This window comes from Nerophis ophidion, linkage group LG07 (assembly GCF_033978795.1).
Source record: "Nerophis ophidion isolate RoL-2023_Sa linkage group LG07, RoL_Noph_v1.0, whole genome shotgun sequence".
Classification (NCBI taxonomy): Eukaryota; Metazoa; Chordata; class Actinopteri; order Syngnathiformes; family Syngnathidae; genus Nerophis; species Nerophis ophidion.
Window position 1 is genome coordinate 4,945,695 of NC_084617.1, and position 27,500 is coordinate 4,973,194.

General features: G+C 40.8%; 1 protein-coding gene across 3 annotated transcripts in view; it reads right to left on the reverse strand.

The window, feature by feature from the left end:
• The window catches only part of col5a3a (collagen, type V, alpha 3a), a 266,668-nt gene that overhangs the window by 73,629 nt on the left and 165,539 nt on the right, over window positions 1–27,500 (reverse strand). For all 3 annotated transcript variants that reach the window (XM_061905224.1, XM_061905223.1, XM_061905225.1), the window contains 13 exons: window positions 25,818–25,871; window positions 21,546–21,590; window positions 21,410–21,463; window positions 21,239–21,346; window positions 10,637–10,690; window positions 10,331–10,384; window positions 10,190–10,234; window positions 7,038–7,091; window positions 6,921–6,965; window positions 3,333–3,386; window positions 3,196–3,249; window positions 615–668; window positions 432–539 (listed from right to left, as the gene is read on the reverse strand). In XM_061905224.1, the coding sequence (XP_061761208.1) occupies window positions 432–539; window positions 615–668; window positions 3,196–3,249; window positions 3,333–3,386; window positions 6,921–6,965; window positions 7,038–7,091; window positions 10,190–10,234; window positions 10,331–10,384; window positions 10,637–10,690; window positions 21,239–21,346; window positions 21,410–21,463; window positions 21,546–21,590; window positions 25,818–25,871 (783 nt within the window). The remainder of the gene's footprint in view (window positions 1–431; window positions 540–614; window positions 669–3,195; window positions 3,250–3,332; window positions 3,387–6,920; window positions 6,966–7,037; window positions 7,092–10,189; window positions 10,235–10,330; window positions 10,385–10,636; window positions 10,691–21,238; window positions 21,347–21,409; window positions 21,464–21,545; window positions 21,591–25,817; window positions 25,872–27,500) is intronic.

A 27,500-nucleotide genomic window follows, 5' to 3' on the forward strand; every position in this document is an offset into this window, starting at 1 on the left:
GTGGCCCCACTTTTCACTTTTTTTCAAATGCTTATTGCAATCGCTTACTTACAGTCATTAATTTGACTTTGTAAGTCATTATTTTACTATCTCAGGTAACTAGGACTGTTTTGTTGTTACTTTAGGGAAAAAATATCGAGAAATATATCGTATATCGCCATTCAGCAAATGGAGCAGAAAATACAACTTCACGCGACGAAGCCGGCCTACTTCACCACAGTCCGTAGTTTATTTCCCACCCCACCCACCCTCTTCCTTGCTCCCTTCCCCCTTGAGTCACCACCTTAACTAACCCATTTTCTGGGGGGAACACTGATATTAAAATTATTTCTTTATCCACTTTCAAAATAGAGCGCTACGCCAGAAAGTTAAGATGCGAAACTATTCAAGCGTGTCTTCCTAAATACCAATGATGATGACAAACCACTCACCTTGGCTCCCTCCTTCCCGGCCGATCCAGGTAGTCCTTGCTCACCAGGGGGTCCTGGTGAGCCTGGATGGCCCCTGTCCCCAGTGGGTCCGGTTTCACCAGATTTTCCCTAAAATCCATGGACAATTTTTACTGCCTGAAATAGTGATCGAGGTGGTGAAAGTTTTGAGTCCGGTCTACTTGCCTGTGGTCCGACAACACCCGGTGGGCCTGGGAGGCCGTTTTTGCCCTGGAAGCCCTAAGAAATAAAAAATTCAAGGTGAGGTTTTGTTTTATTCAACTGCTGAGAATTCACTTTTCATTGGAAGCCTATATACCTGCGGCTCTGGAGCCGCATGTAGCGCCGCCCTAGTGGCTCTCTGGAGCAAAAATGTATGAAAAACTGGAAAAAAATGAAGGAAAAAAAATGGTTTTGTTTTAATATGGTTTCTCTTGGAGAACAACCATGATACAAACTTCCCTAATTGTTATAAAGCACACTGTTTACATTAAATATGCTTCACTGGTTCCAGTATTTGGCGAGCGCCGTTTTGTCCTACTAATTTTGGCGGTCCTTGAACGCACCGTGGTTTGTTTACGGTCCGACGGCAGGGCAGGGCACGCTGGAGCCCTGCCCAAGATGGCGGCAAGGAGGCGGAGAATGCGCCTGAGCGGAGAGGCTCCCACACCGGTACACAATTAACTCATCTTCTCACGCTGTATAAAAAGGGGAGAAGGAGGAGCGATCGGGGCAGAAGGAGGAGAGTTGGCAGCAGCGAGTGAAGAACAGAGAGAGAGAGGACGACGACAACGGCGGCTGAAAGAGCGGACCGTGAGCGAGCAGTGGAAAGGAGCGGCTGAAAAGCGATCCGTCCTGACACAAAAGCTTTATTGAAAAATAAAGAAGTCAAACCTGCTCCAAAGCCACGTCCTTCCTGGGCGGTCCATTGAACCCGAGCGACGACAGTACGACTTTCTCCGACTTTCTAGGACGTGTTTATGCCACTTCTTTTATATCAAACATGCTTCACTGATTCCAGTATTTGGCGAGCGCCGTTTTGTCCTCTAATTTTTGCGGTCCTTGAACGCACCGTGGTTTGTTTACTGTGGAGAGGCAGAGCCGACGGTGGGGCAGGGCACGCTGGAGCCCTGCCCAAGATGGCGGCAAGGAGGCGGAGAATGCGCCTGAGCGGAGAGGCTCCCACACCGGTACACAATTAACTCATCTAATCACGCTGTATAAAAAGGGGAGAAGGAGGAGAGATCGGGGCAGAAGGAGGAGAGTTGGCAGCAGCGAGTGAAGAACAGAGAGAGAGGACGACGACGACGGCGGCTGAAAGAGCGGACCGTGAGCGAGCAGTGGAAAGGAGCGGCTTGAAAGCGATCCGTCCTGACACAAAAGCTTTATTGAAAAATAAAGAAGTCAAACCTGCTCCAAAGCCACGTCCTTCCTGGGCGGTCCATTGAACCCGAGCGACAACATGTACGACTTTCTCCGACTTTCTAGGACGTGTTTATGCCGCTTCTTTTATATTAAACATGCTTCACTGATTCCAGTATTTGGCGAGCGCCGTTTTGTCCTCTAATTTTTGCGGTCCTTGAACGCAACATGGTTTGTTTACTGTGGAGAGGCAGAGCCGACGGTGGGGCAGGGCACGCTGGAGCCCTGCCCAAGATGGCGGCAAGGAGGCGGAGAATGCGCCTGAGCGGAGAGGCTCCCACACCGGTACACAATTAACTCATCTAATCACGCTGTATAAAAAGGGGAGAAGGAGGAGAGATCGGGGCAGAAGGAGGAGAGTTGGCAGCAGCGAGTGAAGAACAGAGAGAGAGGACGACGACGACGGCGGCTGAAAGAGCGGACCGTGAGCGAGCAGTGGAAAGGAGCGGCTTAGAAGCGATCCTTCCTGACACAAAAGCTTTATTGAAAAATAAAGAAGTCAAACCTGCTCAAAAGCAACGTCCTTCCTGGGCGGTCCATTGAACCCGAGCGACGACATGTACGACTTTCTCCGACTTTCTAGGACGTGTTTATGCCACTTCTTTTATATTAAACATGCTTCACTGATTCCAGTAATTGGCGAGAGCCGTTTTGTCCTACTGATTTTGGCGGTCCTTGGACTCACCCTAGTTTGTTTACATGTACAACTTTCTCCGACTTTCTAAGACGTGTTTTATGCCACTTCTTTTTCCCGTCTCATTTTGTCCACCAAACTTTTAACGTTGTGCGTGAATGCACAAAGGTGAGTTTTGTTGATGTTATTGACTTATGTTATTAATCAGACATTTTTGGTCCATGCATGACTGCAAGCTAATCGATGCTAACATGCTATTTAGGCTAGCTATATGTACACATTGCATCATTATGCCTCGTTTGTAGCTATGTTTGAGCTCGTTTAGTTTCCTTTAAAACTCACAACCCGGTGGGATGTCAAGAAGACGGCACTGAGACAGGGACCTCGGCTAGCCTGAGGCGCTCCTTTCCAGCCGTGCCAATCCACGCACCTGACACTGATGAAGACGCCGCAGCGAGTCCTGCGTTCCAGTGCCAGAACGTAGCTCCTTGCATTGTAGAGCAAGCACACACGTCTCTATTCGAGCTGTGTGTCTCGTCTCCCCGGACTCCCCCTGGACTTCTTCTATTATATTGTAATCCTTTATCACTTATTAAATGGTGCCATTGCACCAACATGTTTTAATATAATATTTCATACAATAGACAGTGTGTATTTTAGTATAATTTTTTGTCACAAATTCCAAAAAGTGAAAAACTTGTTGGTACTTACTGGCTCTCCTCTTTGGCCAGGATGACCAGGTATCCCATCTTTACCAGGAAGACCCTGAAAATATTTATTTTGTTGTTATTTATTATCGATACATACAAAAATGGTGAAATTAAGCATGAAAGGTTCCGTCCACTTACAGGTGGCCCTTTTAATCCTGTTTCTCCATGCATTCCCTGTGGCCCTTGGGGACCCTAAAGGAATGAATAAACACACGATATACTGGATGACTTACAAAATACTGGTAGAGGCTTTTCCTGGGTTTGTCATACAGATACCCCGATACCAATATTTTGGTACCGGCACCAAAATGTGGTTCGATACTTTTCTAAATAAAGGGGACCACAAAAAAATGGCATTATCAACCAAAAAAATCTTAGGGTACATTAAACATATGTTTCAAATTGCAATAAAATAGTGAACATACTAGACAACTTGTGTTTTAGTAGATACATAGATAGTACTTTATTGATTCTTTCAGGAGAGTTCCCTCAGAAAAATTAAAAAGTAGTAAGTAAACAAACAAAGGCTCCTAAATAGTCTGCTGACATATGCAGTAACATATCATGTCATTTATACACCTATTATTTTGTACACATTAAAAAGGACAAACTGTAAAAAATATTATTAATCTACTTGTTCATTTACTGTTATTATATGCTTACTTTCTCTTTCTATATATTCTATCTACACTTCTTTAAAAATGTGATAATCACTAATTCTTCTCTCCTTTGATACTTTACATGATCTTTGGATGATACCACACATTTGGGTATCGATCCGATACCAAGTAGTTACATGAGCATACATTGGTCATATTCAAAGTCGAGTTTATAAACATAATATAAATAAATAAAAAACGAAAAACGATTTTGTGATGCTAAAAAAATGTCGACTAAATACACTCTTTTACTTGGTATCATTACAGTGGATATCAGGTGTAGATCCACCCAGGGCGTTTGTTTACATTTTGACGCCGGGGAGCTACGGTGTGTAGTGAAGCGTGTTTAGCTATTCCTCGTCCTGCAGTGATAATGGTACTTGAAAGACACTTACTTTATTTGTCGCCATGGAGACGAGGATTAGGGATTTAGAAGTTGCTAAAACACTGCCGGCTGCGGATGGACGTTAGCCGCTAGCTCGTTAGCCATGTCGTAAAGCTGAGGGTGTTTCAGTGTTAAAACTTTACCTTCATTGTTAATTTTAGGCCAAAACGCGTCCGTTCTCCCTTATCTGGGGGGAGGACCGGTACTTTTTAGAGGCGGTATAGTACCGATTATGATTCATTAGTATCGTCGTACTTTATTAACACCGGTATCTTCTATTACATTTAACTTTAGTTTTTAAGCCAAAAAGTGTTCCATTCTCCCTTTTTTCTGTCTACTTGTAAGTACTCTGTGTGTGTGCACTGCCGAACATGCTCCTTTGCTCGTCAAACCAGCAATGTCAGCATGACGACGATGCGCCGTTAAAAAAAAAAAAAGGGGGTAGCGACCTGTACTTTTTAGAGGCGGTATAGTACCAAATATGATTCATTAGTATCGCGGTATTTTACTAATACCGGTGTCTTGTATTATATTTATCTTTCGTTTTTAAGCCAAAAAGTGTTCCGTTCTCCACTTTTTCTGTCTACAAACTGTGTCTACTTGTAAGTACTCTGTGCGCGTGCGATGCCGAACATGCTCCTCTACTCGTCAAACCAGCAATGTCATGACGTGACGACGACGTGTCGTTATGCCCGTTATAAAAAAAGGAGGGCGGCGTCTAGTACTTTTTAGACGCGGTATAGTACGGAATATGATTAATTAGTATCGCGGTACTTTACTAATACCGGTATCCTGTGTTACCTTTATCTTTAGTTTTTAAGCCAAAAAGTGTTCCATTCTCCCTTTTTTCTGTCTGCTTGTAAGTACTCTGTGTGCGTGCGCTGCCGAACATGCTCCTCTACTCGTCAAACCAGCAATGTCATGACGTGAGGACGACGTGTCGTTATGCCCGTTATAAAAAAAGGAGAGCGGCGACTAGTACTTTTTAGAGGCGGTGTAGTACCGAATATAATTTACTAGTATTGCGGTGTTTTACACATACCGGTATCCTGTATAGCATTTATCTTTAGTTTTTAAGCCAAAAAGTGTTCCGTTCTCCCTTTTTTCTGTGTCTGCTTGTAAGTACTCTGTGTGCGTGCGCTGCCGAACGTGCTCCTCTACTCGTAAAACCAGCAATGTCATGACGTGACGACGACGTGTCGTTATCCCCGTTATTAAAAAAAAAGGAGGGCGGCGACTAGTACTTTTTAGACCCGCTATAGTACCCAATATATTTTTGTAGTATAGCGGTACTTTACACATACCGGTATCCTGTATTACATTTATCTTTAGTATTTAAGCCAAAAAGCGTCCGTTTTCCACTTTTTCTGTCTACAAACTGTGTCTGCTTGTAAGTACTCTGTGTGCATGCGCTGCCGAACATGCTCCTCTACTAGTAAAACCAAAAATGTCGGGGCGTGACGACGACGTGTCGTTATGCCCGTTATAAAAAAAGGAGGGCGGCGACTAGTACTTTTTAGAGGCGGTATAGTACCGAATATAATTTACTAGTATTGCGGTATTTTACACATACCGGTATCCTGTATTACATTTATCTTTAGTTTTTAAGCCAAAAAGCATCCGTTTTCCACTTTTTCTGTCTACAAACTGTGTCTGCTTGTAAGTACTCTGTGATTGTGTGCTGCCGAACATGCTCCTCTACTAGTAAAACCAAAAATGTCATGACGTGACGACGACGTGTCGTTATCCCCGTTATAAAAAAAGGAGGGCGTCGACTAGTACTTTTTAGAGGCGGTATAGTACCCAATATAATTTATTAGTATTACGGTACTTTACACATACCGGTATCCTGTATTACATTTATCTTTAGTTTTTAAGCCAAAAAGCATCCGTTTTCCACTTTTTCGGTCTACAAACTGTGTCTGCTTGTAAGTACTCTGTGTGCGTGTGCTGCCGAACATGCTCCTCTACTAGTAAAAACCAGCAATGTCATGACGTGACGACGACGTGTCGTTATGCCCATTATTTAAAAAAAAGGAGGGCGGCGACTAGTACTTTTTAGACGCGGTATAGTACCGAATAAAATGTATTAGTATTGCGGTACTTTACTAATACCGGTATCCTGAATTACATTTATCTTTAGTATTTAAGCCAAAAAGCGTCCCTTTTCCACTTTTTCGGTCTACAAACTGTGTCTGCTTGTAAGTACTCTGTGTGTGTGTGCTGCCGAACATGCTCCTCTACTCGTCTAACCAGCAATGTCATGACGTGACGATGACGTGTCGTTATGCTTGTTATAAAAAAAGGAGAGCGGCGACTAGCACTTTTTACAGGCGGTGTAGTACCGAATATAATTTATTAGTATTGAGGTATTTTACACATACCGGTATCCTGTATTAGATTTATCTTTAGTTTTTAAGCCAAAAAGCATCCGTTTTCCACTTTTACGGTCTACAAACTGTGTCTGCTTGTAAGTACTCTGTGTGCGTGCACTGCCGAACATGCTCCTCTACTAATAAAAACCAGCAATGTCATGAATTGGCGATGCCCATTAAAAAAAAAAACGGTACCTTTTAGAGTATGGTATAGTACTGAATGTGGTTCATTATTATCGCGGTACTAAACTATATCGTACAACCTTACAGTCGGGTTATACAATTATCGTAGTATTATGGCGCTGACCAGTTCTCCAGGGGATCCTTGAGTACCATCTTGTCCAGCTGAACCCTAGTGGAACAAACAAAGGACGTTAATGGAAGGAAAACACTCCATCTTGCTAAATATGGATCCCCGCTGCACCTTATCTCCAGGCTTCCCAGTGGGACCTCTGGCTCCTCTTCCTCCTCTGGCACCCTGTGGAGAGGAAGATGAGCAATAACTCAGCTCAAGGTGGAAAATGACCAGAGTCACGGTTTAAATGTGTATCTACAAACCCCGTTTCCATATGAGTTGGGAAATTGTGTTAGATGTAAATATAAACAGAATACAATGATTTGCAAATCCTTTTCAAGCCATATTCAGTTGAATATGCTACAAAGACAACATATTTGATGTTCAAACTGATAATTTTATGATTTGATGCCAGCAACACGTGACAAAGAAGTTGGGAAAGGTGGCAATAAATACTGATCAAGTTGAGGAATGCTCATCAAACACTTATTTGGAACATCCCACAGGTGTGCAGGCTAATTGGGAACAGGTGGGTGCCATGATTGGCTATAAAAACAGCTTCCCAAAAAAATTGCTCAGTCTTTAACAAGAAAGGATGGGGCGAGGTACACCCCTTTGTCCACAACTGCGTGAGCAAATAGTCAAACAGTTTAAGAACAACCTTTCTCAAAGTGACATTGCAAGAAATTTAGGGATTTCAACATCTACGCTCCATAATATCATCAAAAGGTTCAGAGAATCTGGAGAAATCACTCCACGTAAGCGGCATGGCCGGAAACCAACATTGAATGACCGTGACCTTCCATCCCTCAGACGGCACTGTATCAAAAACCGACATCCATCTCTAAAGGATATCACCACATGGGCTCAGGAACACTTCAGAAAACCACTGTCACTAAATACAGTTTGTCGCTACATCTGTAAGTGCAAGTTAAAGCTCTACTATGCAAAGCCAAAGCCATTTATCAACAACACCCAGAAACGCCACCTGCTTGACTGGGCCCGAGCTCACCTAAGATGGACTGATGCAAAGTGGAAAAGTGTTCTGTGGTCTGACGAGTCCATATTTCAAATTGCTTTTGGAAATATTCGACATTGTGTCATTTGGACCAAAGGGGAAGTGAACCATCCAGACTGTTATCGACGCAAAGTTGAAAAGCCAGCATGTGTGATGGTATGGGGGTGCATTAGTGCCCAAGGCATGGGTAACTTACACATCTGTGAAGGCACCATTAATGCTGAAAGGTACATACAGGTTTTGGAACAACATATGCTGCCATCTAAGCGCCGTCTTTTTTTAGCAAGACAATGCCGAGCCACATTCAGCACGTGTTACAACAGCGTGGCTTCGTAGTAAAAGAGTGCGGGTACTTTCCTGGCCCGCCTGCAGTCCAGACCTGTCTCCCATTGAAAAAGTGTGGCGCATTATGAAGCGTAAACTAGGACAGCGGAGACCCCGGACTGTTGAAGGACTGAAGCTCTACATAAAACAAGAATGGGAAAGAACTCCACTTTCAAAGCTTCAACAATTAGTTTCCTCAGTTCCCAAACGTTTATTGAGTGTTGTTTGAAAAAAAGGTGATGTAACGCGGCGTCTTCAGTAATGCGGACGTTGTATCGATCCGTTGTGGTGAAGAAGGAGCTGAGCCGGAAGGCAAAGCTCTGAATTTACCAGTCGATCTACATTCCCATCCTCACCTATGGTCATGAGCTTTGGGTCATGACCGAAAGGACAAGATCACGGGTACAAGCGGCCCAAATGAGTTTAGGTCTCTCCCTTAGAGATAGGGTGAGAAGCTCTGCCATCCGGGAGGAACTCAAAGTAAAGCCGCTGCTCCTCCACATGGAGAGGAGCCAGATGAGGTGGTTCGGGCATCTGGTCAGGATGCCACCCGAACGCCTCCCTAGGGAGGTGTTTAGGGCACGTCCAACCGGTAGGAGGCCACGGGGAAGACCCAGGACACGTTCAATCAATCAATCAATGTTTACTTATATAGCCCTAAATCACTAGTGTCTCAAAGGGCTGCACAAACCACTACAACATCCTCGGTAGGCCCACATAAGGGCAAGGAAAACTCACACCCAGTGGGACGTCGGTGACAATGATGACTATGAGAACCTTGGAGAGGAGGAAAGCAATGGATGTCGAGCGGGTCTAACATGATACTGTGAAAGTTCAATCCATAATGGATCCAACACAGTCGCGAGAGTCCAGTCCAAAGCGGACCCAACACAGCAGCGAGAGTCCCGTTCACAGCGGAGCCAGCAGGAAACCATCCCAAGCGGAGGCGGATCAGCAGCGCAGAGATGTCCCCAGCCGATACACGGGCAAGCAGTACATGGCCACCGGATCGGACCGGACCTCCTCCACAAGGGAGAGTGGGACATAGGAGAAAAAGAAAATAAACGGCAGATCAACTGGTCTAAAAATGGAGTCTATTTAAAGGCTAGAGTATACAAATGAGTTTTAAGGTGAGACTTGAATGCTTCTACTGAGGTGGCATCACGTTGGGAAGACTATGTCTCCCGGCTGGTCTGGGAACGCCTCGGGATCCCCCGGGAAGAGCTACACGAAGTGGCTGGGGAGAGGGAACTCTGGGCTTCCCTGCTTAGGCTGCTGCCCCCGTGACCCGACCTCAGCCAAGCTGTCTTGGATCCGCTTTGAACTGAACTCTCGCGGCTGTATTGGATCCACTATGGATTGAACTTTCACAGTATCATGTTAGACCCGCTCGACATCCATTGCTTTCGGTCCCCTAGAGAGGGGGGGTTGCCCACATCTGAGGTCCTCTCCAAGGTTTCGCATTGTCACTTGCGTCCCACTGGATGTGAATTCTCCCTGCCCACTGGGTGTGGGTTTTCCTTGCCCTTTTGTGGGTTCTTCCGAGGATTTTGTAGTCGTAATGATTTGTGCAGTCCTTTGAGACATTTGTGATTTGGGGCTATATAAATAAACATTGATTGATTGATAAGCGGAAGATGATGGCCGGATGAATGGGTGATGTAACACAGTGGTGAACATGCCCTTTCCCAACTACTTTGCCACGTGTTGCAGCCATGAAAATCTAAGTTAATTATTTGCCGAAAAAAAATAAAGTTTATGAGTTTGAACATCAAATATGTTGTCTTTGTAGCATATTCAACTGAATATGGGTTGAAAATGATTTGCAAATCATTGTATTCCGTTTATATTTACATCTAACACAATTTCCCAACTCATATGGAAACAGGGTTTGTTAAGAGGTGCAATAAAAACCCGAACATGTATCCACTTAGCTCACATTAGGACCTCTTTGACCTCCGGATCCTGCCTGGCCAGCCGGACCCTGCATTTAGAAAAAAAGGTTGCCGGTTTATTATGGGTTAAAAATCTCCATGGCCCTCCCGGTAATGAAAGTGATAAATGATGGCGGAGTCGTCACCCTTCGTCCTTTCTCTCCGGAGGCTCCTCCCATCCCCAGGAAGCCGACTGATCCCTGGAGAGGCACAAAGAGGTTAATCGGCCTCGCTCCGTCACCCCACCGCCTCCGCCGTCTCATCAATGCATAATTAACTAGTGTCTCAAATTATAGCGAATCTAAATCATGAGACAACACGGCCCTTCCAGACAACGTTCGTCGGCGAGGGACGGAAAGGCGGCGCCTAATGATCTGTTAATAAAAGCCGATCGATCATCGTTTTAGTCCGAATCCAGTCGGAGACGTGCACGGTTTGCTCAATTATAGTACCTTGGATCCTTGACGTCCCGGGTATCCAGGCAGTCCTGGCACTCCAAGGTGACCCTTCAAAGAGAGATTGCGTAAAAATTAGAGCCTGCGTCCTGAGATCGGTGGGTCGTGAGTAGAGATGTCCGATAATATCGGCCGATAAATGCTTTAAAACAGGTCACAGGGGGCCTAATTTACAGAAAAAAATGCGTCTGGGGTAGCGGTTTATCTATTTTTAGGGACACTAATACAAAACTTCACAATAATTTCTGATTGATTGCTAAAAACTGTCAAGACTAGGACTACGGTGTGGATTGTTTTCCCGAATGCGAAGCGACCGGATCAGACATGGCATCTTTTAATCAGTAAAATCGCCATGAAAGCGCTAAAACATACCGGTGTAGTGAGTTGACATTATTCACCCAAGTAACTTTAGTTATTGGTTTGTTCCTGTTGGACGGTTTTTCACGGGACACGTTTTTTGGTGTTGTTTCCAGATGAGGAGATGCTAGTCCGTTATTGATTGAAGTAAAAAGTCTGAATGTCATTAAAACAATTCTTCCACTCCCGTCCTTGCACGCTACACCGCTACAAAAAAGATGACAGGAGAGAAGACGCTGTCGAAGGTGAGCCAAGTTAATAAGACCCGCCCACAAAAATTGGCGCATCCCGAAGCGACTTGAAGATGAAAACATCGTCTGTACAACATTTTGACCAAAGAACTGTTTGTAGTAATATATCAGATATTAGGTGTTTTTTGTTGTTTTTTTACTCTTGGCGATCATATTTAGCTGTGTTTGTATATGTGGATGGAGAGGGGGTGTGATGTTCAAATTTTGTCAATATTCAGTGTTTTATCCTTCATAGTTAATATTGTAAATCTCACATTCTTTATTTTCATGTACATTCTGGGGGTTTCGTTTAATTAAAAAAAAAAGTGAAATTTCATTCCGTTTTTAAGGCGGTCTGTCGTAACGTTTTTAGCATTCAAGTAACTTTAGTTATTGGATGGTTCCGGTTGGACGGTTTTTCACGGGACACATTTTTTGGTGTTGTTTCCGGATGAGGAGACGCTAGTCCGTTATTGATTGAAGTAAAAAGTCTGAATGTCATTAAAACAATTCTTCCACTCCCGTCCTTGCACGCTACACCGCTACAACAAAGATGACGGGCAGAAGACGCTGTCGAAGGTGAGCCAAGTTAATAAGACCCGCCCACAAAAAACGGCGCATCCTGAAGCGACTTGAAGATAAAAACATCGTCTGTACAACATTTTGACCAAAGAACTGTTTGTAGTAATATATCAGATATTAGGTGTTTTTTGTTGTTTTTTTACTCTTGGCGATCATATTTAGCTGTGTTTGTATATGTGGATGGAGAGGGGGTGTGATGTTCAAATGTTGTCAATATTCAGTGTTTTATCCTTCATAGTTAATATTGTAAATCTCACATTCTTTATTTTCATGTACATTCTGGGGGTTTCGTTTAATAAAAAAAAAAAGTGAAATTTCATTCCGTTTTTAAGGCGGTCTGTCGTAACGTTTTTAGCATTCAAGTAACTTTAGTTATAGGATGGTTCCGGTTGGACGGTTTTTCACGGGACACATTTTTTGGGTGTTGTTTCCAGATGAGGAGATGCTAGTCCGTTATTGATTGAAGTAAAAAGTCTGAATGTCATTAAAACAATTCTTCCACTCCCGTCCTTGCACGCTACACCGCTACAACAAAGATGACAGGAGAGAAGACGCTGTCGAAGGTGAGCCAAGTTTATAAAGATTCCCCCACAAAAAATGGCTCATCCTGAAGCGACTTGAAGATGAAAACATCGTCTATGCAACATTTTGACCAAAGAACTGTTTTTTTTTTTACCTTTGGCGATCATATTTTGCTGTGTTTGTATATGTGGATGGAGAGGGGGTGTGACGTTCAAATGTTGTCAATATTCAGTGTTTTATCCTTCATAGTTAATATTGTAAAGTACTTACTTATATCTGTCAGTAAACTTGTCATGAAAGCGCTAAAACATACCGGTGTAGTGAGTTGACATTATCCACCCAAGTAACTTTAGTTATTGGTTTGTTCCGGGACACATTTTTTGGTGTTGTTTCCAGATGAGGACATGCTAGTCCGTTATTGATTGAAGTAAAAAGTCTGAATGTCATTAAAACAGTTAGCGCCATATTTTGACAATTCTTCCACTCCCATCCTTGCACGCTACACCGCTACAACAAAGATGACGGGGAGAAGACGCTGTCGAAGGTGAGCCAAGTTAATAAAGACCCGCCCACAAAAAATGGCGCATCCTGAAGCGACTTGAAGATGAAAACATCGTCTATGCAACATTTTGACTAAATAACTTTTCGTAGTAATATATCAGATATTAGATATTTTTGGGGTTTTTTTTTTACCCTTGTCGATCATATTTTGCTGTGTTTGAAGTTTTGTATTAGTGTTCCTAAAAATAATACCGGCCCCCGGACACATTTTTTTCTGTAAATTTGGACCCCCCAGGTCAAAATAATTGCCCAGGCCTGCCGTAGACGATGAGCTTCTTTTTCTCTATCTTCTTAAAGTACATTCCTCCTCCACTGTTGCCATTTCTAATATAAAGTAGTGTAAAGTTCTTACTTATATCTGTCAGTAAACTCGCCATGAAAGCGCTAAAACATACCGGTGTAGTGAGTTGACATTATTCACCCAAGTAACTTTAGTTATTGGCTTGTTCCGGTTGGACGGTTTTTCACGGGACACATTTTTTGGTGTTGTTTCCGGATGAGGAGATGCTAGTCCGTTATTGATTGAAGTAAAAAGTCTGAATGTCATTAAAACAATTCTTCCACTCCCGTCCTTGCACGCTACACGGCTACAACAAAGATGACGGGCAGAAGACGCTGTCGAAGGTGAGCCAAGTTAATAAGACCCGCCCACAAAAAACGGCGCATCCTGAAGCGACTTGAAGATGAAAACATCGTCTGTACAACATTTTGACCAAAGAACTGTTTGTAGTAATATATCAGATATTAGGTGTTTTTTGTTGTTTTTTTACTCTTGGCGATCATATTTAGCTGTGTTTGTATATGTGGATGGAGAGGGGGTGTGATGTTCAAATTTTGTCAATATTCAGTGTTTTATCCTTCATAGTTAATATTGTAAATCTCACATTCTTTATTTTCATGTACATTCTGGGGGTTTTGTTTAATAAAAAAAAAAAGTGAAATTTCATTCCGTTTTTAAGGCGGTCTGTCGTAACGTTTTTAGCATTCAAGTAACTTTAGTTATTGGATGGTTCCGGTTGGACGGTTTTTCACGGGACACATTTTTTGGTGTTGTTTCCGGATGAGGAGATGCTAGTCCGTTATTGATTGAAGTAAAAAGTCTGAATGTCATTAAAACAATTCTTCCACTCCCGTCCTTGCACGCTACACCGCTACAACAAAGATGACGGGGAGTAGACGCTGTCGAAGGTGAGCCAAGTTAATAAGACCCGCCCACAAAAATTGGCGCATCCTGAAGCGACTTGAAGATGTGTAAAACATCGTCTATGCAACATTTTGACCAAATAACTTTTTGTAGGAATATATCAGATATTGGATCTTTTTGGGGGGTTTTTTTTACCCTTGGCGATCATATTTTTCTGTGTTTGAAGTTTTGTATTAGTGTCCCTAAAAATAATACCGGCCCCCGGACACATTTTTTTTCCGGTGCGCCCTGCCCTATGGTCCGAAAAATACGGTACGTTCCTCCCTTCCACTGCAAAAATAAAAAGAATAACCGCATGTAAAGTGGATTTTATGCTTATTCCTAATCATTTTAGCGACCTGGCTGTTAAAGTTAGGGAGTTCTGTGATTTGAAAGTGTGACCCATTTTTATAGTCTTTGTTATGATTCGTCCGGGGTTTGAACTCACGACCGACCCAACTCAGGGCGGACATTGTTGTTTGAGCTTTGTTATTAAATAGAAATTTAATACATTCCTTCTTGTTATGTTTATTTAATATACAGTACTGTATAGCGCTTTATGTTGTGTTCAAAGACTACAAACTTTTACTAAAGCCTTTGTCGAGGCTGGAACCCATTATTCATAGTCCCATTGTTTTTTATGGAGACGTTTGCTAAAATATATGAACTTTTCTATTTGCGAGGCCTGTTTAGGAACCAATTAAGTTTGTAAACTGACGTCCCACTGTATGTGATAAATGGCATCTATTATGTTAAGTGCAGAGTGGGCAGAAAGTGGATAAAGTGCACTTCTTGGAGACACAAACGAAGCTCATCAGCATTAAAAATACAGAAAACCAGACAACAAAGTTCTGTATTTTTTTGGCGAGCGCCGTTTTGTCCTACTAATTTTGGCGGTCCTTGAACTCACCATAGTTTGTTTACATGCACAACTTTCTCCGACTTTCTAAGACGTGTTTTATGCCAATTCTTTTTCTGTCTTCAACTTCTTGGAGACACAAACAAAGTTCATCAGCATTAAAAATACAGAAAACCAGACGACAAAGTTTTGTATTTTTTTGGACTTTAAGTCGCAGTTTTTTTCATAGTTTGGCCGACTTATACTCAGGAGCGACTTATGTGTGAAATTATTAACACATTACCGTGAAATATCAAATAATATTATTTAGCTCAGTGGTCGGCAACCCGCGGCTCTGGAGCTTTTTCAAAAATATATGAAAAATGGAAATGATGAGGAGAAAAAAACATATTTTTTGTTTTAATTTGGTTTTTGTAGGAGGACAAACATGATAAAAACCTCCCTAATTGCTATAAAGCACACTGTTTATATTAAACATGCTTCACTGATTCGAGTATTTGGCGAGAGCCGTTTTGTCCTACTAATTTTGGCGGTCCTTGAACTCACCATAGTTTGTTTACATGCACAACTTTCTCCGACTTTGTAAGACGTGTTTTATGCCACTTCTTTTTCTGTCTTCAACTTCTTGGAGACACAAACAAAGCATTAAAAATACAGAAAACCAGACAACAAAGTTCTGTATTTTTTGGACTATAAGTCGCAGTTTTTTTCATAGTTTGGCCGACTTATACTCAGGAGCGACTTATGTGTGAAATTATTAACACATTACCGTAAAATATCAAATAATATTATTTAGCTCAGGGGTCGACAACCCGTGGCTCTGGAGCTTTTTCAAAAATATATGAAAAATGGAAATGATGAGAGGAAAAAAACATATTTTTTGTTTTAATTTGGTTTCTGCAGGAGGACAAACATGACACAAACCTCCCTAATTGCTATAAAGCACACTGTTTATATTAAACATGATTCACTGATTCGAGTTTTTGGCGAGCGCCGTTTTGTCGTACTGATTTTGGCGGTCCTTGAACTCACCATAGTTTCTTTACATGCACAACTTTCTCCGACTTTCTAAGACGTGTTTTATGCCAATTCTTTTTCTGTCTTCAACTTCTTGGAGACACAAACAAAGTTCATCAGCATTAAAAATACAGAAAACCAGACAACAAAGTTCTGTATTTTTTTTGGACTATAAGTCGCATTTTTTTTCATAGTTTGGCCGACTTATACTCAGGAGCGACTTATGTGTGAAATTATTAACACATTACCGTGAAATATCATATAATATTATTTGGTTCAGGGTTCGGCAACCCGCGGCTCTGGAGCTTTTTCAAAAATATATGAAAAATGGAAATGATGAGAGGAAAAAAACATATTTTTGGTTTTAATTTGGTTTCTGTAGGAGGACAAAAATGACACAAACCTCCCTAATTGCTATAAAGCACACTGTTTATATTAAACATGCTTCACTGATTCGAGTATTTGGCGAGAGCCGTTTTGTCCTACTGATTTTGGCGGTCCTTGAACTCACCATAGTTTGTTTACATGCACAACTTTCTCCGACTTTCTAAGACGTGTTTTATGCCACTTCTTTTTCTGTCTTCAACTTCTTGGAGACACAAAAAAAGCTCATCAGCATTAAAAATACAGAAAACCAGACGACAAAATTCTGTATTTTTAGGACTATAAGTCGCAGTTTTTTTCATAGTTTGGACGACTTATATTCAGGAGCGACTTTTGTGTAAAATTATTAACACATTACCGTGAAATATCAAATAATATTATTTAGCTCAGGAGTCAGCAACCCGCGGCTCTGGAGCTTTTTCAAAAATATATGAAAAATGGAAATGATGAGGGGAAAAAAACATATTTTTTGTTTTAATTTGGTTTCTGTAGGAGGACAAACATGATAAAAACCTCCCTAATTGCTATAAAGCACACTGTTTGTATTAAACATGCTTCGCTGTGTCGAGAATTTGGCCAGCGCCGTTTTGTCCTACTGATTTTGGCGGTCCTTGAACTCACCATAGTTTGTTTACATGCACAACTTTCTCCGACTTTCTAAGACGTGTGTTATGCCACTTCTTTTTCTGTCTTCAACTTCTTGGAGACACAAACAAAGCATTAAAAATACAGAAAACCAGACAACAAAATTCTGTATTTTTTTGGACTCTAAGTCGCAGTTTTTTTCATAGTTTGGCCGACTTATACTCAGGAGCGACTTATGTGTGAAATTATTAACACATTACCGTAAAATATCAAATAATATTATTTAGCTCAGGGGTCGACAACCCGTGGCTCTGGAGCTTTTTCAAAAATAAATAAAAAATGGAATTGATGAGAGGAATAAAACATATTTTTTGTTTTAATTTGGTTTCTGTAGGAGGACAAACATGATAAAAACCTCCCTAATTGCTATAAAGCACACTGTTTGTATTAAACATGCTTCACTGATTCGAGTATTTGGCCAGCGCCGTTTTGTCCTACTAATTTTGGCGGTCCTTGAACTCACCATAGTTTGTTTACATGCACAACTTTCTCCGACTTTCTAAGACGTGTTTTATGCCTCTTCTTTTTCTGTCTTCAACTTCTTGGAGACACAAACAAAGCATTAAAAATACAGAAAACCAGACAACAAAGTTCTGTATTTTTTGGACTATAAGTCGCAGTTTTTTTCATAGTTTGGCCGACTTATACTCAGGAGCGACTTATGTGTGAAATTATTAACACATTACCGTAAAATATCAAATAATATTATTTAGCTCAGGGGTCGACAACCCGTGGCTCTGGAGCTTTTTCAAAAATAAATAAAAAATGGAATTGATGAGAGGAATAAAACATATTTTTTGTTTTAATTTGGTTTCTGTAGGAGGACAAACATGATAAAAACCTCCCTAATTGCTATAAAGCACACTTTTTATATTAAACATGCTTCACTGATTCTAGTATTTTGCGAGCGCCGTTTTGTCCTACTAATTTTGGCGGTCCTTGAACTCACCATAGTTTGTTTACATGCACAACTTTCTCCGACTTTCTAAGACGTGTTTTATGCCACTTCTCTTTCTGTCTTCAACTTCTTGGAGACACAAACAAAGTTCATCAGCATTAAAAATACAGAAAACCAGACAACAAAGTTTTGTATTTTTTTGGACTATAAGTCGCAGTATTTTTCATAGTTTGGCCGACTTATACTCAGGAGCGACTTATGTGTGAAATTATTAACACATTACCGTGAAATATCAAATAATATTATTTAGCTCAGGGGTCGGCAACCAGCGGCTCTGGAGCTTTTTTTAAAATATATGAAAAATGGAAATGATGAGGGGAAAAAAACATATTTTTTGTTTTAATTTGGTTTTCGTAGGAGGACAAACATGATAAAAACCTCCCTAATTGCTATAAAGCACACTGTTTGTATTAAACATGCTTCACTGAGTCGAATATTTGGCCAGCGCCGTTTTGTCCTACTAATTTTGGCGGTCCTTGAACTCACCATAGTTTGTTTATATGCACAACTTTCTCCGACTTTCTAAGACGTGTTTTATGCCACTTCTTTTTCTGTCTTCAACTTCTTGGAGACACAAACAAAGCTCATCAGCATTAAAAATACAGAAAACCGGACATCAAAGTTCTCTATTTTTTTGGACTTTAAGTCGCAGTTTTTTTCATAGTTTGGCCGACTTATACTCAGGAGCGACTTATGTGTGAATTTATTAACACATTACCGTAAAATATCAAATAATATTATTTAGCTCAGGGGTCGACAACCCGTGGCTCTGGAGCTTTTTCAAAAATAAATAAAAAATGGAATTGATGAGAGGAATAAAACATATTTTTTGTTTTAATTTGGTTTCTGTAGGAGGACAAACATGATAAAAACCTCCCTAATTGCTATAAAGCACACTGTTTGTATTAAACATGCTTCACTGATTCGAGTATTTGGCCAGCGCCGTTTTGTCCTACTAATTTTGGCGGTCCTTGAACTCACCATAGTTTGTTTACATGCACAACTTTCTCCGACTTTCTAAGACGTGTTTTATGCCTCTTCTTTTTCTGTCTTCAACTTCTTGGAGACACAAACAAAGCATTAAAAATACAGAAAACCAGACAACAAAGTTCTGTATTTTTTGGACTATAAGTCGCAGTTTTTTTCATAGTTTGGCCGACTTATACTCAGCAGCGACTTATGTGTGAAATTATTAACACATTACCGTAAAATATCAAATAATATTATTTAGCTCAGGGGTCGACAACCCGTGGCTCTGGAGCTTTTTCAAAAATAAATAAAAAATGGAATTGATGAGAGGAATAAAACATATTTTTTGTTTTAATTTGGTTTCTGTAGGAGGACAAACATGATAAAAACCTCCCTAATTGCTATAAAGCACACTTTTTATATTAAACATGCTTCACTGATTCTAGTATTTTGCGAGCGCCGTTTTGTCCTACTAATTTTGGCGGTCCTTGAACTCACCATAGTTTGTTTACATGCACAACTTTCTCCGACTTTCTAAGACGTGTTTTATGCCACTTCTCTTTCTGTCTTCAACTTCTTGGAGACACAAACAAAGTTCATCAGCATTAAAAATACAGAAAACCAGACAACAAAGTTTTGTATTTTTTTGGACTATAAGTCGCAGTATTTTTCATAGTTTGGCCGACTTATACTCAGGAGCGACTTATGTGTGAAATTATTAACACATTACCGTGAAATATCAAATAATATTATTTAGCTCAGGGGTCGGCAACCAGCGGCTCTGGAGCTTTTTTTAAAATATATGAAAAATGGAAATGATGAGGGGAAAAAAACATATTTTTTGTTTTAATTTGGTTTTCGTAGGAGGACAAACATGATAAAAACCTCCCTAATTGCTATAAAGCACACTGTTTGTATTAAACATGCTTCACTGAGTCGAATATTTGGCCAGCGCCGTTTTGTCCTACTAATTTTGGCGGTCCTTGAACTCACCATAGTTTGTTTATATGCACAACTTTCTCCGACTTTCTAAGACGTGTTTTATGCCACTTCTTTTTCTGTCTTCAACTTCTTGGAGACACAAACAAAGCTCATCAGCATTAAAAATACAGAAAACCGGACATCAAAGTTCTCTATTTTTTTGGACTTTAAGTCGCAGTTTTTTTCATAGTTTGGCCGACTTATACTCAGGAGCGACTTATGTGTGAATTTATTAACACATTACCGTGAAATATCAAATAATATTATTTAGCTCAGGAGTCGGCAACCCGCGGCTCTGGAGCTTTTTCAAAAATATATGAAATATGGAAATGATGAGGGAAAAAAAACATATTTTTTGTTTTAATTTGGTTTCTGTAGGAGGACAAACATGATAAAAAACCTCCCTAATTGCTGTAAAGCACACTGTTTATATTAAACATGCTTCACTGATTCGAGCATTTGGCGAGAGCCCTTTTGGCCTACTGATTTTGGCGGTCCTTGAACTCACCATAGTTTGTTTACATGTACAACTTTCTCCGACCTTCTAAGACGTGTTTTATGGCACTTCTTTTTCTGTCTCATTTTGTCCACCAAACTTATAACGTTGTGCATGAATGCACAAAGGTGAGTTTTGTTGATATTATTGACTTATGTGGAGTGTGTTAATCAGACATATTTGGTCACTGCATGACTGTAAGCTAATCGATGCTAACATGCTATTTAGGCTAGCTCTATGTACATATTGCATTACTCTGCCTCATTTGTAGATATATTTGAGCTCATTTAGTTTCCTTTAAGTCAGGAGTGTCAAACTCAAATACAGAGTGGGCCAAAATTTTAAACTGAACAAAGCCGCGGGCCAAGGTTGAACAAATTAACCTTTTAATAGGGACCCAAACAAGTTTTGCATTGAATATTGAACGAGCAAGGCTTGTATAACTTTATAGTGACATGCAAAATCGATTTTCAAATATCCCGGAAGAGTTAGTGCTGCAAGGGGTTCTGGGTATTTGTTTTATGTTGGGTTACGGTGCGGATTTTCTTCCTAAATGTGGTTGTCATTCTTGTTTGGTGTGAGTTCACAGTGTGGCGCATATTTGTAACAGTGTTTAAGTTGTTTATACGGCCACTCTCAGTGTGACCTGTATGGCGGTTGACCAAGTATGCCTTGCATTCACTTGTTTCTGTGTAAAGTCCGCATATTATGCATTTTCGGCAGGTGCGACTTAATCTTCGGAGCGACTTATACTCCGAAAAATACGGTATCCTAAAAAAAGGTTAGAAGTTTGACAACACAATACATTATTATGGGATTTCTTATTTACAATAACAATGGGAGCTTTGAATCTACCTTCTCGCCAGCAATCCCAGCCGCTCCTGTGTCACCCATGGCACCTCCTTGGCCCTTTGGACCCTCTGGCCCGTCCTCCCCACGAACACCTGTAGCCCCATTGTCCCCCTAAAAAAATGCACAGTGAGGAATTGGACGTTTAAATGCCTTGACGTATGAGGAGGCACTCACCCGGTCTCCCTTGAGGCCCATGTCACCTTTGAAGCCAGGAAAACCATCTTCTCCCTAAAGAGGGACGGGAAAGAAAGCTCTTAGATAAATTCCATTATTACTCTTTTTTTTTTTTTTTTTTTCTGGCATCACTCACCTTCTCTCCTTTGCCGCCCTTAAGACCTCTAACACCATCTGCTCCCTTTAAAACATAAAAAAAACGTAATAATAATTTAAAAAATACATGTTTATATATATATATATATATATATATATATATATATATATATATATATATATATATATATACATATATATCAGTTTATTTCGAACATGCATACAAAACAATTACAATGTAATGCCTTTACAAATTTCCAGTTGTTTCATTACAACGTGTCCAAAAAGGAGTAGGAAGAAGCAGAGTTTACTTAATCCTACCCCTCTATCATAGCAGTTTTATCCCATTTGTTTCTTTTCTTTTTGTAAGAGAATAAATAAATAAATAAATATACTATTCTAGACAATAAATGCATACAAATATATAGGGATGTGACTGACAACAACTTAAGATTCAATTTTATTAAGATTTTTGAGGTGACTATTTTATAGAGAATTGGCTCTCGATTCAACAAAAAACACTTTTTGGGTAAAAAAATAAATAAAAATAACATTTTCAAAATCGGCTACAGGTTGTATAAGACTTTATTTGCTTTATATATATATATATATATATATATAAATATATATATATATATATATACATATATGTACACATACATATATATGTATATATTACATATATATATATATATATATATATACATATATACATATATATGCATACATGCATACGTGAAAATATATATAAATACATATATTGATTTTTTTTTAAATTAATCCATTCCAAAAAAAATTTCAGCACCCGGAATAATTAATAACTACATTCAAATGAACAATATCAGTGAAATGTATATATTTGTGTTATTGTCATGTATACATTTAGAAAATCATATTACACAAAACTATCCGTCGGTATTCAATTAAAAAATACATTTCTAATTATTTTTATCCAAAAATGTATTTAAGTTAGGTATTTATATTTTCAAAGGGTAACATTTTTTCTAAAAGGCGTTTATAGCAGTGGTCCCCAACCTTTTTGTATCCGCGGACCGGTCAACGCTTAATAATTCATCCCGCGGCCCGGGGGGGGGGTCCTTTTTTTTTCTTCTTCTTCTTTGTCATGAAAAAGGGAGGTTTTTGAGACCTGTTTTTTGGTCCCTATACCGTCAGACGTCCCCTAAAGGTAACTGTGTAAACAGACCTGTTTTTTGGTCCCCATACCGTCAGAAGTCCTCTAAAGGTGACCGTGTAAACAGAGCTGTTTTTTGGTCCCCTCTACCGTCAGAAGTCCCCTAAAGGTGACTGTGTAAAATGACCTGTTTTTGGTCCCCGTACCGTCAGAAGTCCCCTAAAGGTGACTGTGTAAACAGACCTGTTTTTTGGTCCCCATACCGTCAGAAGTCCCTTAAAGGTGACTGTGTAAAGAGACCTGTTTTTCGGTCCCCATACCATCAGAAGTTCCCTGAAGGTGACTGTGTAAACAGACCTGTTTTTTGGTCCTCATAACGTCAGAAGTCCCCTAAAGGTGACTGTGTAAACAGACCTGTTTTTTGGTCCCCATACCGTCAGAAGTCCCCTAAAGGTGACTGTTTAAACAGATCTTTTTTTTGGTCCCCATACCGTCAGAAGTCCCCTAAGGGTGACTGTGTAAACAGACCTGTTTTTTGGTCCCCATACAGTCAGAAGTCCCCTAAAGGTGACCGTGTAAACAGACCTGTTTTTTGGTCCCCATACAGTCAGAAGTCCCCTAAAGGTGACTGTGTAAACAGACCTGTTTTTCGGTCCCCATTCCGTCAGAAGTCCCCTAAAGGTGACTGTGTAAACAGACCTGTCTTTTGGTCCCCATACCGTCAGAAGTCCCCTAAAGGTGACTGTGTAAACAGACCTGTTTTTTGGTCCCCATACCGTCAGAAGTCCCCTAAAGGTAACTGTGTAAACAGACCTGTTTTTTGGTCCCCATATCGTCAGAAGTCCCCTAAAGGTGACTGTGTAAACTGGCCTGTTTTTGGTCCCCATACCGTCAGAAGTCCCCTAAAGGTGACTGTGTAAACAGACCTGTTTTTCGGTCCCCATACCGTCAGAAGTCCCCTGAAGGTGACTGTGTAAACAGACCTGTTTTTTGGTCCCCATACCGTCAGAAGTCCCCTAGAGGTGACTGTGTAAACAGACCTGTTTTTCGGTCCCCATACCATCAGAAGTTCCCTAAAGGTGACTGTGTAAACAGACCTGTCTTTTGGTCCCCATAACGTCAGAAGTCCCCTAAAGGTGACTGTGTAAACAGACCTGTTTTTTGGTCCCCATACCGTCAGAAGTCCCCTAAAGGTGACTGTGTAAACAGACCTTTTTTTTGGTCCCCATACCGTCCGAAGTCCCCTAAAGGTGACTGTGTAAACAGACCTGTTTTTTGGTCCTCATAACGTCAGAAGTCCCCCTAAAGGTGACTGTGTAAACAGACCTGTTTTTTGGTCCCCATACCGTCAGAAGTCCCCTAAAGGTGACTGTGTAAACAGAGCTGTTTTTTGGTCCACATACCATCAGAAGTCCCCTAAAGGTGACCGTGTAAACAGACCTGTTTTTTGGTCCCCATACCCTCAGAAGTCCCCTAAAGGTGACTGTGTAAACAGACCTGTTTTTTGGTCCCCATACCGTCAGAAGTACCCTAAAGGTGACTGTGTAAACAGACCTGTTTTGGTCCCCATACCGTCAAAAGTCCCCTAAAGGTGACTGTGTAAACAGACCTGTTTTTTGGTCCCCATACCATCAGAAATCCCTGAAAGGTGACTGTGTAAACAGACTTGTTTTTTGGTCCCCATACCGTCAGAAGTCCCCTAAAGGTGACTGTGTAAACAGACCTGTTTTTTGGTCCCCATACCGTCAGAAGTCCCCTAAAGGTGACTGTGTAAACAGACTTGTATTTTGGTCCCCATACCGTCAGAAGTCCCCTAAAGGTGACTGTGTAAACAGACTTGTTTTTTGGTCCCCATACCGTCAGAAGTTCCCTAAAGGTGACTGTTTAAACAGAGCTGTTTTTTGGTCCCCATACCCTCAGAAGTCCCCTAAAGGTGACTGTGTAAACAGACCTGTTTTTTGGTCCCCATGCCGTCAGAAGTCCCCTAAAGGTGACTGTGTAAATAGACCTGTTTTTTGGTCCCCATGCCGTCAGAAGTCCCCTAAAGGTGACTGTGTAAACAGACCTGTCTTTTGGTCCCCATACCGTCAGAAGTCCCCTAAAGGTGACTGTGTAAACAGACCTGTTTTTGGTCCCCATACCGTCAGAAGTCCCCTAAAGGTGACTGTTTAAACAGATCTTTTTTTTGGTCCCCATACCGTCAGAAGTCCCCTAGAGGTGACTGTGTAAACAGACCTGTTTTTTGGTCCCCAGATTTCAGAAGTCCCCTAAAGGTGACTGTGTAAACAGACTTGTTTTTTGGTCCCCATACCGTCAGAAGTCCCCTAAAGGTGACTGTGTAAACAGACTTATTTTTTGGTCCCCATACCGTCAGAAGTCCCCTAAAGGTGACTGTGTAAACAGACCTGTTTTTTGGTCCCCATACCGTCAGAAGTCCCCTAAAGGTGACTGTGTAAACAGACCTGTCTTTTGGTCCCCATACCGTCAGAAGTCCCCTAAAGGTGACTGTGTAAACAGACCTGTTTTTTGGTCCCCATGCCGTCAGAAGTCCCCTAAAGGTGACTGTGTAAATAGACCTGTTTTTTGGTCCCCATGCCGTCAGAAGTCCCCTAAAGGTGACTGTGTAAACAGACCTGTCTTTTGGTCCCCATACCGTCAGAAGTCCCCTAAAGGTGACTGTGTAAACAGACCTGTTTTTTGGTCCCCATACCGTCAGAAGTCCCCTAAAGGTGACTGTGTAAACAGACCTGTTTTTTGGTCCCCATACCGTCCGAAGTCCCCTAAAGGTGACCGTGTAAACAGACCTGTTTTTTGGTCCCCAGAATTTCAGAAGTCCCCTAAAGGTGACTGTATAAACAGACTTGTTTTTTGGTCCCCATACCGTCAGAAGTCCCCTAAAGGTGACTGTGTAAACAGACCTGTTTTTTGATCCCCATACCGTCAGAAGTCCTCTAAAGGTGACTGTGTCAACAGAGTATTGACAGAACATACACACCCCATCAATCTACAGTACTGTAGATCTTCAATTTCTACACGTCCATGCACTTTATTAGCAGTACCCTTGAGAACTAAGGAGTTTCCGTCCATCTGTCAGTTGTCAATGACACACGAACAGCTTGTCCATCAAACTAAGGGTATAACGCGTGGAATGATTTATGGTCTTCGTGAATCACGACTTACCTTGACTCCACGGGTCCCCGGGTACCCAATAGGACCCTGGGCGCCCACTGCACCCTGCAGGTAACATATCATATTTAAACATTAGGTTGTTTCAAGTATGAGCAAGACAAATTACACAGGTTTTAATGAGCTTAGAACCGAGGTAAATATAACCCTGGTTAAATATACTATAGAGCAGGGATGTCAAACTCAAGGTCCCGGGGGCCAGATCTGGCTCACCACATCATTTAACGTGGCCCACAAAGGCCTGGAAATAATATGCGTCAAAGTACTGGCGAGGCATGGACTATGGTGTTGGTTTGTTTTCCCGTGGTGCAAAGCAATTGGAGCGGACACGACGTGAAGGTAATGACATATTTTTATTTTGTTATAAACTGGAACAAACAAAAGGCGCTTTCAGCGGAGGTTCAAAACATGGCTATGAAAACAAAAACTTGCACTAAGGCAAAACCATGGACATCAAACAAAACTTACACTATGGCTTGAGTGACGAAAAACTTACTTGGAACCAGAAAGGAACATGGATCATCGGCATGGATAACGAGGGAGAGTAGAAGGTGATGTCACCAGGCTGACTGCCTGGCAACTACAGGCTTAAATAGTGCTGTGGTGCTTGAAAACAGGTGCGTGAGTTCAGATGAATAAGGTACGTGGACAGGTGAACTGATTGGTAGGCATGGAAACAAAAACAAACCAGGGTGCACAAAAACAGGAACTGATGGAGTCAAACACAAAACAGAACATGACTAAATGATCACAAAGACATGACAAGTACTTTGTCTTTTCTTACGAAAAGTATTTGTTCTTTCTATTTTAACAGAAAAAAATTGCAGTTTAAACTTTAATATTATCCAAGACAGCAAAAAAAATATGTTATCATACTTTCCAATCATTACATTTTGGGAAAAAAACTTAAATTTCTGCTCGATTTATGGTTTTCAAGCAAGTTATCCATCAAATTGTACATAGTAAAAATGTCAATAAATTTTACTGTAAAATTTGCGATGCTTTTTACAGCATATTAATTGAAATAACTTTACCACTGTTTTTTTTACGGGAAATTATGTGGAATGAGCTGCCAGTGTTTGAGTTCAAACCCCGGCCGAGTCATACCAAAGACTATAAAAATGGGAGCCATTACCTCCCTGCTTGGCACTCAGAATCAAGGGTTGAAATTGGGGGGTTAAAACGCCAACACTGATTGCCGGGCGCGGCCACCGCTGCTGCTCACTGCTCCCCTCGCCTCCCAGGGGGTGGTCAAGAATGATGGGTCAAATGCAGAGAATAATTGTGTGTGACAATCATTGGTATTTTAACTTTAACTTTTATTACTGTAAGATCTATGGTTGTTATTTTTACAGTTAACGGTAAAACAGTAGCACAGTTTTTTAACGGTAAAAAATTGGCAGCTCAGTAGCCAGAATAAAATAAAATAAAACGATGGTAAAGTTTCTCCATTTACCGTAATATGTTGTAAAAAACACTTTACATTTTATAGTAAAATTCTGGATGATTGAGTTGCTAGGTATTTACTATAAAAAAAATACAGATTTTTTTTTTTTGTGTACTGTTGAAGGGTGCTGATATGTTTCAGAGTACTTCCTTTTTACATAGCCATGTTTAGAGTAGCTAGTACTTTTCTTTTGTGTATTTTACTAGTCTTTCTTTGTCTTCAGATCCCAG